General features: G+C 39.2%; 2 protein-coding genes across 2 annotated transcripts; both read right to left on the reverse strand.

Moving 5' to 3' along the window:
• Nucleotides 1-1,738: 1,738 nt before the first annotated feature.
• Nucleotides 1,739-11,475, reverse strand: psap (prosaposin). Its single transcript, XM_023281592.3, has 14 exons — nucleotides 11,316-11,475; nucleotides 8,071-8,204; nucleotides 7,873-7,947; nucleotides 7,627-7,752; nucleotides 6,741-6,956; nucleotides 5,979-6,122; nucleotides 5,804-5,860; nucleotides 4,545-4,712; nucleotides 4,334-4,426; nucleotides 4,034-4,217; nucleotides 3,512-3,675; nucleotides 3,344-3,424; nucleotides 3,155-3,262; nucleotides 1,739-2,569 (listed from the first exon to the last, which is right to left on the reverse strand). The coding sequence occupies exons 1-14, from the start codon at nucleotides 11,347-11,349 to the stop codon at nucleotides 2,534-2,536; spliced, it is 1,620 nt and encodes a 539-aa protein (XP_023137360.2). The 5' UTR covers nucleotides 11,350-11,475; the 3' UTR covers nucleotides 1,739-2,533.
• Nucleotides 11,476-11,957: 482 nt separating this feature from the next.
• On the reverse strand, nucleotides 11,958-14,878 carry mrps6 (mitochondrial ribosomal protein S6). Its single transcript, XM_023281637.3, has 2 exons — nucleotides 14,421-14,878; nucleotides 11,958-12,321 (listed from the first exon to the last, which is right to left on the reverse strand). The coding sequence occupies exon 1, from the start codon at nucleotides 14,757-14,759 to the stop codon at nucleotides 14,427-14,429; it is 333 nt and encodes a 110-aa protein (XP_023137405.1). The 5' UTR covers nucleotides 14,760-14,878; the 3' UTR covers nucleotides 11,958-12,321; nucleotides 14,421-14,426.
• Between the last annotated feature and the right edge of the window lie 431 nt (nucleotides 14,879-15,309).

The raw sequence follows: 15,309 nt of genomic DNA on the forward strand, positions 1-15,309 counted from the left end.
GTTGAGATCTGGTGACTGTGAAGGTTAAAGTATTTTAGCCTCTTCATTATCATCAAATCATGCAGTGACCCCTCGTACCCTATGAATGAAGGAACTGTCTGCCTAATGCTGACAAATACCTTTCTTATCATGACAGAAATGTTTTATAAGATAAATGTGATCACACAGGACTATTTTGTATTGATTTACAAGTACCCTTACTTCTAGGGGGACAAGTGAAGTTATCATTTAGCTAAATGTGGACAAAAATTCCAATGTTTTTAAAAGAAACGCAGAGAGCAGACTTCCATTAATTATCTATACACCACTTATTTCTGATTAGGGTTGCAGGGGGGCTGGAGTCTATCCCAGCTGACTTAGGGTTAAGGCATGGGACAACCTGGCCAGGTCACTAGTCTATCACAGGGTTACATATAGAGACAAACAATCACACTCGCATTCACAATAAAGGACAATTTAGAGTTACCAATTAATCTCAGCATGTATTTGGACTGAACCCAGTGAGAACCCAAGCATCCACAGGGAGAGAACATGCAAACCACACAGAAAGATCCCAGGCCCAGGCTGGGATGCGAACCAAGGATCTTCTAGCTACATGGCAACAGTGCTAACCGCCGATCCACTGTGCAGCCCGAGTTATTCACGATATTGTGTTATGGACTTTATGGGTTAATTTTCTGCTCACCAGCATCTCTTCTTCTGCACTATTTAAAGGTTTGGTTGCAGTAATATATTTCTTTTTTTAACCATTTTTTGGTAGAACAACTTGTGTGCTTGGAGTTCTTGTCTTGTATCGTGGACAGATGCCCCAATCCTTCAGCATTTGCTGGTGTAATTCGAAATTCATTGTTCCATCAATGATGGCAAGCTGTCATGGCCAAGATGTAGCAGAATGGGCCCAAACCATGATACTACCACCGCTGTTTCACAGATGGGCTAAAGCTCTTGTGAAATTTAGCGTTTTCCTTTTTCAAAACATAGTGCTTCTAATTTAAACCTAAACATTCTATTTTTTGTGTCATCTGTCCAAAAAACATGTTCTAATACCTTTCTGGCACACTAATGTATGAGCATCATGATCATTAAATGTGCAGTCAGTTATAATTTTTGATCCCGTTTACTGATGTCTTTCCCATAGATCTAAATGCAGATGTAACTTTAGTCACTGTTCTTATTGAATTGCTACTCAATTGCAGTCTTTGTGACTGAACCTCCTGAACCCTTTCTCAAAATCACACTGAAATTAGATTCATACATGCAGCAGAGTATGATTGGCGGTTAATTGTTTATTTGTACCACGCAGAGCACTAGTGTGGAAGCACCTGCAGTTGTTGATTCCTCATTCATTTATTCAGATTGCTTCTTAATTATCTAAACATAATTATATATGGTAAAACAGACACGCTGAACAAGGCTTCTTGATTGTAGGGATGACAATTTGGGATATGTTGTGGTACATAGTGTTAAATGTTATTTTAACTCAATTTTGTTATTGTGGAAATGTTGCCGATTTCCGTGTCTTCTGAACACTTGAAGAGTTTTAAACAGCCTTGATAAACTGCAAATAAATAATTTACATTACTGCAAGCCACTTTAAAATGTTCAATTTTCCATCAGCTTTCAGAGCATCCTCTGCCTTTTAGTTTTTATATAGTGAAATCAATTAAACTAAGTGCCTCTTTGAAGATATGACCTACTGTAGCCTGTGATGGAAATGCAAACATACAAACAAACAGAATTGGAGTGGATTGGGATCACTTTAATTGTTAAAAAGTTTACAGATCAACTGACAGTTGGCCCAGGTTTTGAAGCAGACATCTGAATTTGAGAAGCTTTGTGTGTTAAAAACACACTAATTTACAAACAGTAGGAAGAGTGCAAACAATGGGAGGTACAGTCCAACTAGTTACCTCCATATCAGCTCATAAAAACAACATCAACAAGTCTGTCTACAAAATATAAATCTGTTCAAGGATCAGACATTCTGCTAAAAGTAATGCCAGTCTTTAATACACTGGATCTGCAATCAGACCTTTCAGGGAGAAGATGAAAATGTCGCTGGGGAGGAGGCTGAAAAATCATTAGAACAACAGAAATCTGATGCTTAGTCTACATTATTCAAAGTGTGAAACTAAAATTTGCGTTGTTACTTTCATCAAACCAGCAAGCGATACAGGTAAGTACAGCTCAAATGGTGCAAATCTGCCAAGCCCAATAATGCAGCTTTGTGACTCCTGCTCTGTCAAGCAGTAACAGGCTGAAATGTTGGCCAATGTACATGTAATCATTCCTCCCCTGCCAACAGTAACACACACACACTCCCCAATCTACCCCCCAGGAAAAAACAAAAAACAAAAAAAAAGGCCAGTCCCTTTCCACCATGGCATCATTCAAAATATCAAAGTTAATTTAAACATAAATTGCAGTTGTGTATGTCTGTTAAAGAGAAAACAGGACAAAAATTACAAGTGGGAAGCAGCACTACAGTAATTTTCTTTTAATTCCCTACAGGTCAGTGTGTGCTGTTCTTTCTCTATACCCACACATGGCGTTTGCAGTGAGCCACAGCCTGAAAGACAGAAACAACTGGTTAGACAGGCTTCTGGAAGGAACGCTGAATGAAAGGAGTTTACACAATCATTTTGAAGCATCAGTTACGATATGCAATACAGCAGCATTGAACTACATCCACACCAATACATTTTCACTGTAAAACATCTGTCTGAACAAGCATTTCATATTTGTTTCAAAAACAACCTCTAAGCATACCAACACGCCTGAAAAGGAATAGCACAACCATTCACATACACTGGGAATGTAGGTGTCGGTGATGCAGGGGGTTGGTTGCTAGTTGTACAAAATACTACTGAAGAACAATGGCAATGATGAAAAGTAAGACCATAGATTTCCAGACTGAAACGCAACCAAAGAGATTTCAAACTAAAAACGGGTCTCTGCACTATGGGTTGTAAGACACTGTTATAGTGCGGATCCTAGTCACAAATGCAAAAGTTATGCATTTTAAAATGAAAATGTATTAGCATAGATGGAACCTCTATCACTAATGTTTACTATTAAGTCACTGAAGAGTCACAGCATTAAAGCTAACTCATATTACCAAACCTTTTTGAAGAATTTTACTTTAACTACTCACATTGCACCGAGTTGCTGTCTCCATGTTCTTGCACCAGAATGCAGGTCCCCAGCTGCACTGTTCTGTTCCCAGCAGCCTGCGCACGGCTTCAGGACAGGCTCCCACTTTCTGTTGCACACAAATGAATACAGCTCAGACACTAGTACTTATTATTGTTGAATATTTGGTAATAAATAATTTACTCCTTACCATGCACACAAAGTCTGGGTCGAGCATCTGGAGCAGCAGCTGGACAAGAATCGGCTCATACTGTTCAACCAACTGGTCACACTGTCGACACGAACACACAGGAGTGATGCTAAGCTGTCCCATGAGGACAGACAAGGTTACACAAGGTAATAAAATACAGCTACTCACCTCGGCCCGGTAAGAGGAAGGCAGGAAATTGCATACTTTCATCACTGCCTCCTCAATCTCAGCCTCGGTAGCGTTCTTCTCCAGAATGCCATCGATGTAATTAACTGCCATTTTACACACATCACAGTAGCCTCCAGCCTTGAAGCGAGGCTGATCAAGTGCAGCTGCAGAGAATTGTCAGTGTTATTGCCTATATATACAAATACACATTTTGCTTTGGATATAAATCCCTCACTTAACTCTTCCCTAACAGAGCACTTTCTGAAGAGATACCTCACGATAACTTAGCAAAGCAAAACAGCTCTGATTGCAGTTTAAATGTGGGAAATTATGCTGCAGTCTGGCATCAGGGTTCCTCACACAGGATAATATTTTTTACAGAAATAAAAGCCCAACACATCTGTGCTGTGTGGACTAAACGTCTTTGCATTTATGTACTGTGACTGTACTACCAATATTCCCAATAGGTTCCCGTGTGACAGGGTATTCCAAAGTATAGAGAGTGGTGTCAGTAGAACTTACACACAAATTTACGGCTGGCATCATTGCACAGTGCCAGCACCGTGCAGACAGTCTTGGGGTCAGCCTGCTGCACCAGCAGCTCAATGATGGCCTGACCATAGGTCTCAATCAGGTCCTTGCACTGGGCAGTCAGCGTGGAGGGCAGAAGTGTGCACACCTTCTCCACTGCTTGAATAACCTCCTCCTGACACAAGACAGACAGGTCAGCTTCACAGCAGAACTAACTGCACCAACACTGTGAGAGAAACAGTTTTGTAAATTCACTTTATGGTCATACAGGTATAGTGAAACACATCCCACCTCTGTTGTTTGATCCTCCAGCATACTCTCCAGCTGCTTCATTACAAACTCACAGATGGCACATGTTGGGGAGTCACGGACACGAACCATGGGCTGGAACACAAATCGACACACTCTTGTGAGCATGTACAATACTATACTATAGAACAGAATTTTTAAAAAAAAATCTTTTAGCAATGTTTCAGTCCAGTGAATAAAATCCATGACTTACCTTAGTAGACTTTTCAGTAGCAGAGTCCATCTTGGTGGCAGGGAAAAGCTTGGCAGCAGGTAAAACTTTGGCAGCAGGTACAGTCTTGGCAGCCTCAAGCTTCAGCATGGGAATGGACTTCTTCATAGCATCACAAAAGCCAGCATGGGCACACAAATCCTTGGGTTGCTGAAGACAGAAGCAGATATTTACTTTAAGATACAAAGTTTAAAAAAATGGCCACATTGCATGCTGTTAGCATAAAATGTGTGTAACCAGCATACCATTCCATAACATTGCCACTCATGCAATATGCAGAACTTTGTATGCTACCAAAAAAAAAATACATCTAATGCAGCTTTCCACCAGTACCAAACAAACACATACACCCATAGTGGCAAAAATGTAGACTCCTGTACTGCTGACAGGAGGCATCCAACATCATTAACCAGTGTTAATCAAAACTACAGCAAGTTCAGTGTCCCTAAAAACCAGTGCATCTCTTAGTTGACAAGTGTAAACTAAGGAAGAAATAATATTGTTAGGTTCTTGTCCTTATAATACCCCGAGACAACTTACGAGGCGTTATATAAATAAAACTGAATTGAGTCAAGCACGTCACAAGATCCAAGCATACTGTAAGTGACTGCATGCTCTTTTGATGTCAAGCAACAAAACAAAATTGTAATGTGGCCATTTCTGCAGTGTTACAACAGTTATTTAAATGTCAAGTCATTAACCAAACAAGCAGTGTTCAGGTAAAATAGTCTCGCTCATAATCAGGTCACATTCACATGCACAGTGTCAGTGTGTAGCACTACAAGTGGACGGCACATAAAGCGAGATCTAAGGGTTAAAAGGCTACAGGCTGAACACAAAGTGACCTACCTGTTCCTGAGGAGCAGCATACAAAACCCAGAGCAGGGAAAAAACAGAGCAGAATGACATGGATGGAGAGGTGAAAACAAAGAAGGAACACAGGCGGAAAAAACAACAAAAATTAGGAGGAAAAAATTAAAACAGAAAGTAAGCGATTTAAAGCTGAGAAAAAACTGAAGTCAGCAGGCTAGGTGGTGCTGTAAGATTGAATATGGATTTAGCACCACTAGCACATACAAATATCAGAGGCAGTAGTTTTAATGACTAGATCATAAAGCTTGCCATTGAGTATTAGAATATAATGACCAACCAAGTCACAATGCGGCTTAAATGTGAAAAAAGGTTTCTTAACTTTGTTTAAAACAGTAAAGGATTTAATGGGTGAGGGGTGGAGGACTCACCATGGACATGAGCTGCTCAATAATAAGTTCACCATACTCGCCAACGTACTGCTTGCACTGTAAGAAGGTAAAATACAGTTCATTTACACCACAGTGTAATGTTGGAATTTTCATTTTATTGACAAAGAAAATGTGCAATTGACAAAATTTCTTACAATACTTGTAGGACACTTACCATATCAGACAAGCTTGGCCCCAACAGGTCACACTGGTTCTCAATATTTGCAATAAGCGAGGTAATAAATGAGGAGTTAGCCTTGGCTTCTGCTTGAGCATCAGTCAGGAACTTGATGCAATCCTGGCACACCACATCACTTTCCTAAGGGGAAGAAAGGTAAGAGCAATAGCCAAAGGAAGACAGTAACATCAACACCAGGTGGAGAACAAAGACCAAATAATATATGTATAATTTATTTGGTCATCTGCCCAAGTCCATAAGTGCCTGTGTAGACCCTTCTGCAGACAACCATGTTGAAAACAATGTGTTACTCTTTTGAGGAGAAGTAGTACAGGAAAATTTGCTGTTGTCCACATTTTTGTAACTCATCATTAAAAGAGCTGCACTTGAAGTAGTTGCTATGATTTGTACATGGTTTACATTGGTGTCCACATAGAGTGGGAAGTTCCAAATTCTCCAGAAATAAATCACTGACACACTGAACTACCTACTATACTTTGCAGTGAAGATCCTGTAAAAAGCACTCAGTCAGAAATAACCCATCAGAAACATCCACAGAAGCCCTGTGTCTTTCCGTGCTTGATGCGAGGGGAAATTTGAAACATATTGGACAAACACAAGCCAGACAATTGTAGTATAAACGGACCTGCATGCACTTCCACTGTCTCTGTTCAAAGTCTGCATCGTTTAGCAGATCCAAAACCATGAACCAGCCATAATGCCGCTTATGTGGGTGCAGAAAGGAGTTAAACAGTATACCTGCTTTTGAGTCTCTTGCTTGGGGGCCTCCTCTTTGGGGCTCTCCTGAGGATAAAGGAGCTGAGGCACATTGAGGAGGAAGGGTGCCACTTGTTGGGAAAGGTCAACCTGGGGTATTTCATTGGACATGAGCTGCTCCTGGGTGTGAACCTTAGCCAGGGCTGCCTGCTGAGACTGACAAAGTCCGATAGCGCCGCATACCACAGAAGGATCCTCCTAAAAACACAGAAATTGCCAATTATTATAAGCCCTTTATTCATTGCCTTACTTAAAAAGCCTTCTACACATATCAGAAATAAATAACCTAATTACCCCTAGTTTTGAAACCTGTATTATATGCACAGTCAAACTGAGTAAGGAAATACTCAACTAGAAAAACCACTGTGAAGAAAGAATTGTCTTTTTTGGTCCCCAAAGTTGCTGTAGCAGGTGAGAGTTAAGACAAAGACAACTACACCAAATGATCCTAGTCATAAGTTTCAGTATTACACAATGACTGCTCTGTTCCTATTTAGACGTACGCTCACTTCCCCATCAATAGCCCTTATTCAGCTGGCTGCACTTTGCTCACACAGCCACTTCTATTTTGCCTTTAAAAAAACAAAAACACCAAAGGGCAGATGGGCCATTTACTTAACAGTCTGAGATAAACCCAACTACAACTAGCTTTAGAAAGATCTGTTGCAAACCATTTACAGCATATTTGAGACATCAGATATGGTTCTAAATGTAAACACTGTGTAGTTAAAGGTTAACTTGCGGTGGCCCAAACTTAAAGCTGTTTTGGAAAACTGTTACAACCCTGGACATTCACAACAGGTTTTCCCATCCATATTTAAACTGATGACCATCCAAGACTTGCACAAGTTTAGTTGATGATGCTTACCAACTCCCCAGTGATGATCCCCATGATGATGGGGAAGTAGTTATCAACCATCTCCTTGCACTCTGCAGTTAAACCTTGATCAGGAAGGAGCTGGCAGGCCTTCTCCAGGTACCCAAGAACCTCAGCCTGTGATCATAAAAAATGCAGACATCAGTCTTCCAGCAGTCTTTTTAAATGTTGATGTATTTGCAGTTTACTTATTTGCTTATCAAAAATTATCTCAACATAGATTTTTTTCCATCTTACCTCAGTTGCATTGTCTTTCAGTGCTTGCTCCACCACAATCAGTATCTCTTTACACAAGTCACATGGCACTGTTTTCTGAAGCCAGACAATAAGGTATGTGAATGAAAAGTATTTTTAGAGTACTGCAAAATACAAATGAGAAAAACTATATGAAAAGCACTGGTCACTTTTGCAAACAAAAAAAAAAAAGTTTCTCACCATCTGAGGCTTGTTCCACACATTTTGCTGACAGTGAGTCACAGCTCCACACAGGGATGCCGTCTTTACATTCTGACACCAGTAGGGGGGGCCACGAGCACACTGCTCAGTGCCGAGCAGAGGAGTTGCTACAGCTGCAAAGTAGACCAAAGTCAAAGTTCATACCTGTAAGAAAGCTTTACAATACATTCCAGATAGCAATGAAATGACAATAACACTTTTCTGAATATGCTATTACTGCTGATGTGGATAATAAGGCACATACAGATATTACAAATTCTGATTGTCCATGTAAGGTGAACTACAACGATATTTAGGGTTTAACGTGCTCTCAATCCATCTTGAACACGGTTTTTCAAAGTCTGAAACTATGTGAAAAAAGCACTCAGTCGTCTTGTAGTAGTTTACTTACTTAGTTTTGCTCAATTTCTGGAAGCCTATGGAACCATGACTATGTTATTTGATCCTAAAAGGCACTCAGCAACTCCACCGAGACCTCCAAATATTGATTTTTGATATAACTAATAGCTACACAAAATACATAAAAAGGTCTGTTCTCAGACATTTTTGGTTAAAAACTAAAACAAAACAAAAATTCCTCAAAATTACCAGATCTCTGAACTCTCTTTAATCAAATACCATATTTGGGCTACTGAATGTGCCTTCCATTTGATAACTAATGAAAAAGTGGTTTTATACATACTTAGTTCATTACCTCAGAGTTACCAAGCCTATTCAACACGAAACACTGAATTCTGATGTTGAAAATCTCTTAAGGTATTTAAAAAAAAAAAAGTTTTGTCCATCCCTTATCTAGCCTCCCAAAGCAAACAAAATACAGGTGAATACTATTGTTAAGCAAGTCAAGAAAAATCTGTGGGCTTTCCCTACAAGTCTGAAACTAATTCAATCATTGTGATCATTTTAGGTAAATACGCTTGCCTTACTGTGATATAATTCCTATTGGGTAAAAACATCAAATCCTATTAACGTAAATTGCAAATTTGAATTATCATATACCTCTAAATCTGGCATGATTTCCCACCACCAACCAACAAAAAACAGCCTGTCAAAACCGGTCAAAAACTCCCAGACATATAGGGGAACTTGTTATTTACACATGAATCACAATTGCAGAAGTGAGCATTAATGGTGGTGTCTTTTGGATCAATGCACAAAAAGCAGTAAATATTCAGTTCACCGTTGAAACTGAAGTGAAAAAGAGATGTGGGAAAGCACCTAATTGTCCGAAGCAGCGTTTCCTGTCTTTTATGTAAAGGTCTTAAATTATGGCTGAGAAAAATGGTCCACATTCAAGAACAAAAAATACATTTGGACACATGGCTAAAATGCTGTTAAGATGAAGAAATTACCTTAGGGGGAATAAAAGCAAAACTAAAAAAAGGGAAAAAAACAAGTTTACCCACTCAGGATATTAACTAATCAGGATCCAGTGAGTGGACTTTGGGTGATTGTGGTCAAGAATAGGCAATGCAGGCCAGGCGGTACAGACAAACTTTCAATCACCCACCACAGTGCAGGCAGGGCACTCCCACCCTCCACTTGAGTCACATGAGCAGTCAGACAAAATAACAAGCTGTTCTCTTGCAGAGCGGTTGTTCCAATAAGGACATCTCTGCACACGGCTTTATGGTGACTCAACCTGTTTACAGCTTAAAAGGAAATATACAGCAGCAGAAACTACATGTATCTTTCTAAAGAGCTCTATGTAATGATTCACAGCACAAAAATAAGTCAGACAAAAAAAATTCACTTTTAGAAGAAGTCAGCAGATATGATGGTGACATCTAGAAACCTGTATTTGACTCATTTCCTATGTTTGTGATTCTGAAACAGAAATCTAATCATTATGCGAGTGATCAACATCACATGACACTGAAAAGCATTATAGGCTTTAAATAGGATTCACATTGCTTTGTTCAAGAACAGCAAGTCACCTTAACAGGATTAAACTGTTTCAATATAGCAGCTACACATCCATTCAACTTAGTAACCAAAGATTACAAGAACGCACAGTAAACAATATGACTAAGCTCTAAACTCGAGACAAGCACCATTGAGGAATGTCGGCAACAAAACATTCAAAAATGTGCAAAGGATCTTTTGTATTGTATCAAACGTTTTTGACCAAAAGTCAAACTGAAGATAAGGACTGAATACACAAAGTACAAATGTCATTATTTGAAGGTAACAATATTGCAAGTAGCTGCTCTAAAATACAGCTTCTGTCCTGATAAGAGGTTAAAAAAAAAAAAAAAACATTGATTCCAGATCCATAGCCCAACTGTCACAAGACCAAGTAAATAATATGTAACGGTATGAACAGCCTAGTTGTTTAAGTTATGCATAACTTCACTGCAGAGATAACTTGGTGATATCACTGACCCAATTTTGTTCAAACACAACCATAAAACAGGGTTGTAAAGCTAGAAATATCAAAGGTGAACAAGAAGACAAAGTAGGTATCATTACCCAAAAAAACCTACTTTGGAATCAAAAACCGAAAGCAAACTTTCAAAAGCACCAGCATTTAAGTGAAAACCTGAAATGAAAGCTGTTGGATTAGCAGGTCGCATCTACAGTTCCTCCAAGAAAAGCAGAGGTCAACAAAACAACCCGTACTGTACATAACCTGCTCAAAGCCCAGAGGGTGGAAAGATAGGTCTAATGTAAAAACACCAACCGATACTGATATGAAAACACAACACAAACTACCTCTAACATGTCGGCTAACTCTCTGTTCAGATAACTTAGCCCACGGTGCTGTTCCTACATAGAATAAGAAGTGCTTATCTATGAGTAGCAATGAGTTAGCCAAATTAGCCAACATGCGCTAGCTAGCAGGCTAACGTTAGCACAGCCGTTACCAACAGAGGCTAGCGGGCCAACAATAACGCCTTCAAACCTCAAAAGGCACACGGTCGAAGAGTCACCTTACGTTGATTATTTACACATTTATCACATATTTAGCAAAATAACTGAATGAACACAAGCACTCTGTTTATTTCTTATATAAAATAATAATTGAAATACGGCGGCGTTCGCTGCTAAAATGAACTTGTTTACAAAAGCTAACGCTACTTGAAACGCTTCCGCGTCTTGATGTTGAAACGCACTTAGTTACACAACCAAATAACATTCATTGTGGGCTGACAACTGTCCGAATCATGTCATTTTTAATGTACAAAGCAGCATTCATAGGTTTCACGGCATGTTGTTGTTACCTGAAGACACGAAAAGCAGGGTTAGGAGCAGCATGACTCCGCTGGTTTGCGGCTCGTCTGTTTTGGTTTGTCGGCGGATGAAGCGAGCTGACCGGAGAACTGAGAGCACTGCAATGCAGACTGAGGCGTGTTGGTGCCTTTATGATGTCTCACTGTCAGCTGACTGCTCAGGCATGTGACTGCTCCCTCAGCCGATGTGATCATTCAGTATCAAAGATCGAGATCATTTCAGAACATTTGAAAGCCGATTTTTCATTGAAACACTTATATAATTACCAGGCCCGGTAGCAGGTGAGAGTTAAAGTAAAGTTTTGTAATATCTGAAATAAATGTGTAAAATGACATATATTCAGCTTTATTTTTCACCACTGAACCCTAAGCTGTATAATTGATCATTTTAAACATAAAATGTACTTTCTACAGGAATAAAAAAGACTAAGATTAAATTGTAGTTTCTAAAAACTAAACTTAACCCGTCCCTAATATGCTGGGATTAAGCCTGACTGATCAAAGGTTAATTTACACAACACAAATCCCATTGATGGCATTTTTGTTGTGTTGAGTCATCTCTAGCCTGGATTTAGCCAACTAATGAAGCTCGCCAAGCATAAGAAAAGAAAAACACTGTGGTAACCTCCAATATTAAAGTCATGCAAGGTTGTTTAATTTGATCTCATGAGGACAAATCATAAAAGTTTAGCAGATATGTCACAGCTCAATAGTTAGTTAATAACCAAGTTTTGTCAGAGGGCCCTGAACAAGTCTGAATGGCAAATTTAAAATTTGCCCATACACCACATCTAAAACTGGAATGAAAACAGGAAGTGAAATTGCCATCGCATGACTACATCATGCGGAGTCCAATGTAAAAAGTAACTTGCAAATAGGACAGGAACAGTAGTTTATTACAACATGACATTACATCCAAATGCAGGCTGACTGCTATGAAAAAGGGTCAAAAGGGGAAGCATCACACAGCGAATCTCCTGGATATGAGCAGTGAAACCTGTAAAACAAAGGGAACACGTGTTACATAGGGTTAATGTGCTGTACAGTCAGCACAGCGTGATTTCCATAAACAGAAGGTTAAGGACACATTTTAATGAGGTCCCTGCAAGGCCGCACTGACAGCATTTTAGAGCACGACTGATAAATGTCATTTCAGAATTCTGAAAAGTCAAATATCAACTTTGAATCAATAACATTTTTATTAAGATCTACTAAAGGTGTGTCTTTAAGAATTATCAAAAAGATATGCACTGTGCAAGAAACATTCTACGAAGGACATATAAAAGTGGATATCCCCGTATAATGCCACTTTAGTTTAAATGATGATTAAGGTTTTGTTTCACAGATGTTCAAAAAAAAGGGCTGAAGAAAAGTGTGGCCTTTTGTCATTATTTTTGCATGTGATGTGATGCTGAAGAAAAAGATTGGCTTTGTGCAGTATGTAATGTAAATGGTATTTTGCATTGTTCTTTGTAATACAAAAACAGAAAAACATTGTTCAGTAAAAATAAAAAATAAAAATCTATAGACTCCTTTTTGAAACATGAATGTGTACCATTACCAGAGGAAAAATTATCATCTTTTTTAAACATAAGAATATTTTTTGTATTTATGTTAATTTGCCTATATAATACACATCTGCACTAAGCCAAATATAAAACAATAAACCATGCCAGGTCAACATATTATTCTGGCATATTGGTACACTGCATCTGACACATGTTCAGACATACTGGCATTAATCATGAGTTCGCCCCTGTGACACTGTGGGGAAATTTATCTTTGGCCTGATTTGTGTTTTCACTGTCCAAGTCATAAAATCCGTACAAGTGTGTCAGTATCTCTACAGCTTCTTTTTTAATCACTGTGTGCTTTTGTTTCTCCTTGTTAACTACTGACCTTATCAACTACAAGGAAGTACCTTTGCTTTGCTGCCCTGCCCCATGATGCCTAAGAGCTCAATTAAATGACCTCATTTCTTTCAAAATGTGGAAGTGTATACACCCTAGAAGTTCATCCTGATTGACAAAACACATCAGTTTGAGGAAGAACATGGTTTTAATTTTAACTGTATTAGAGAACTACAGGTATCTGAAATGTTCCCATCACTGTAAATCAAAACTAATATTGATGCACTATTGAGATTAGTCCTAGTGCAGAACTATCTTAAAGGTAAATTCCATTTTCATTTTACGCTTTCATTGTTATTTTGAACAGCACCAGTGAAGGTTGTAGCAGCTCAAATATGATTTTCAAATGGACATTAAGCCGTTTCAGTGATTTTTACATTAAATTGACTGATTTATCCGTTACTAAAAAGCTTGTGGCTGTCCAAATCGCCTCATATTTTATGGAAAAGAAAAGCTGCTAATGGAAAGAAAAATGTTTTAGGGGGATTTGTTTCAGGCCCTTTCGCTGGCTTGCACCTTTTTAAACTCGGCTGCAATTTTATCAGAAATGTACATAAACTGAAAAACCTTGGTTTCATAAAAGTAATGAGCTGTTTGTCCAAAGTTGTTTAAATCAATCCAACTGGACTTTAAGAAGGTTCCTTGAAGACGTTTCACCTCTCATCCAAGAGGCTTCTTCAGTTCTGGTGGTGGTTGATGTTGCCTCAGCTTATAACCTCTGTGAGGTGTGGTCAGTGTTATTCACATTCTGACGACCATTGCCTAGGCCCGTCTGGCTCCTCAACGATGTCCAGTTAAAGTCCAGTTGGATTGATTTAAACAACTTTGGATAACCATGACCTGGATGAATGAGAAACTACACAGACAAAATGAGCTGTTTGATGACTTTGCTTTTATATCGTACATTATCTAGGTTTTTTCAGATTGGACATCACTTCTTCAACAGTAATAGACGTGTTATATGATAACCATTTTTCTAGAGGAATTTTTAACTTGTTGATTCAGTATACGAATAAATGACAAAAACAACAGCAGCCCAAAAATCCATGCATGAAACTGTTACATTTGTCTACTTGAACCTGAAAACAATTCCTGCTCATAAACCCAAAATGTGGGTTTCATTTTAAACCAAATACTTGGCTTGTACTGATGACACTTGGCTGTGTCCACCTGAGGCCTCCCTTACATTCAGTTATTGTTGGGGACCACAGCAGTTGCTGCTGGAGACCCGGTCGTCCTTCTTCAGTACAGTGGACCTCACCACGTCCACATCTCGCTGCAGGTGATCCAGAAAGCTGGTGAGGATGCTGGGAGCAGCGTAGAAATCGACCAGAAAGTAAGATCCTCGGCTGTGCCTTTCATTGTGTTTGTCTATCTTGTAGGGCAGCAGTCTGTCCCCCAGGTTCTCCAGGTCTCTCACCACGGCTCCTCGCGCTATCAGAGTCTCTATTGTCCGCCGCAGAGTAGCCGCCGTCTCCGGCCGCTGCATCGCCTTTAGGATCAGAGACAGTTCGTACCGAGGCATGGCTCCGGTGAAGTTATCCTAGAGTCGCAGATTCGATTCAGTTAGCAATCAGTTGCTGTCGTTGCCACAGTGTTCAGTTCAAAGACGACCATGTTATGACACGAGGGGCAGGAAAGGTCTTTGGTGATGACGTATAAAGCATGCGCGTGTCTTAACAGCAACATGGCTAATTAAATATTGAAAATAAGAAGCACGGTGCATTAAAAAGAGTTTTTAAACCCATGAAGACGTCTAATTAGATTTCTGCAATACTTTACTTAATTAATATGCTAACACATTTCATTTCGCGTAAACCAAAAATCCCAGTAAATGAGTTAGCTACAGAGGTCTCACTCAACCATAATTTTCTGACTTCCATCGGATCCAAACATGTTTCAAATCTAGACCTGTAACTCTTACAAATGCATAGTGTTATTTTTAGATAAAATACTCAGTTTAATTATACTGTTCACAGAATTATTTAGCATTTAACCGCTCGTTTGATTAACCTGCAAAATTGGTTCAGAAAGTGGGCCATTTTTTTCCCAAACAGAGTCAACCATCTCATTTC

This window comes from Amphiprion ocellaris, chromosome 16, assembly GCF_022539595.1.
Source record: "Amphiprion ocellaris isolate individual 3 ecotype Okinawa chromosome 16, ASM2253959v1, whole genome shotgun sequence".
Taxonomy (NCBI): domain Eukaryota; kingdom Metazoa; phylum Chordata; class Actinopteri; family Pomacentridae; genus Amphiprion; species Amphiprion ocellaris.

Bases quoted from the DNA above. Each gene is read 5' to 3' on its own strand.
- psap (XM_023281592.3), bottom strand. From the start codon at position 11,349: ATGCTGCTCCTAACCCTGCTTTTCGTGTCTTCAG. The intron at 7,948-8,070 runs GTGAGAAACTTT...GTCTGGCTTCAG, and splicing joins TGTGGAACAAGCCTCAGATG to AAAACAGTGCCATGTGACTT. The intron at 3,263-3,343 runs GTAAGGAGTAAA...TGTGTGCAACAG, and splicing joins ACCCAGACTTTGTGTGCATG to AAAGTGGGAGCCTGTCCTGA.
- mrps6 (XM_023281637.3), bottom strand. From the start codon at position 14,759: ATGCCTCGGTACGAACTGTCTCTGATCCTAAAGGCGATGCAGCGGCCG.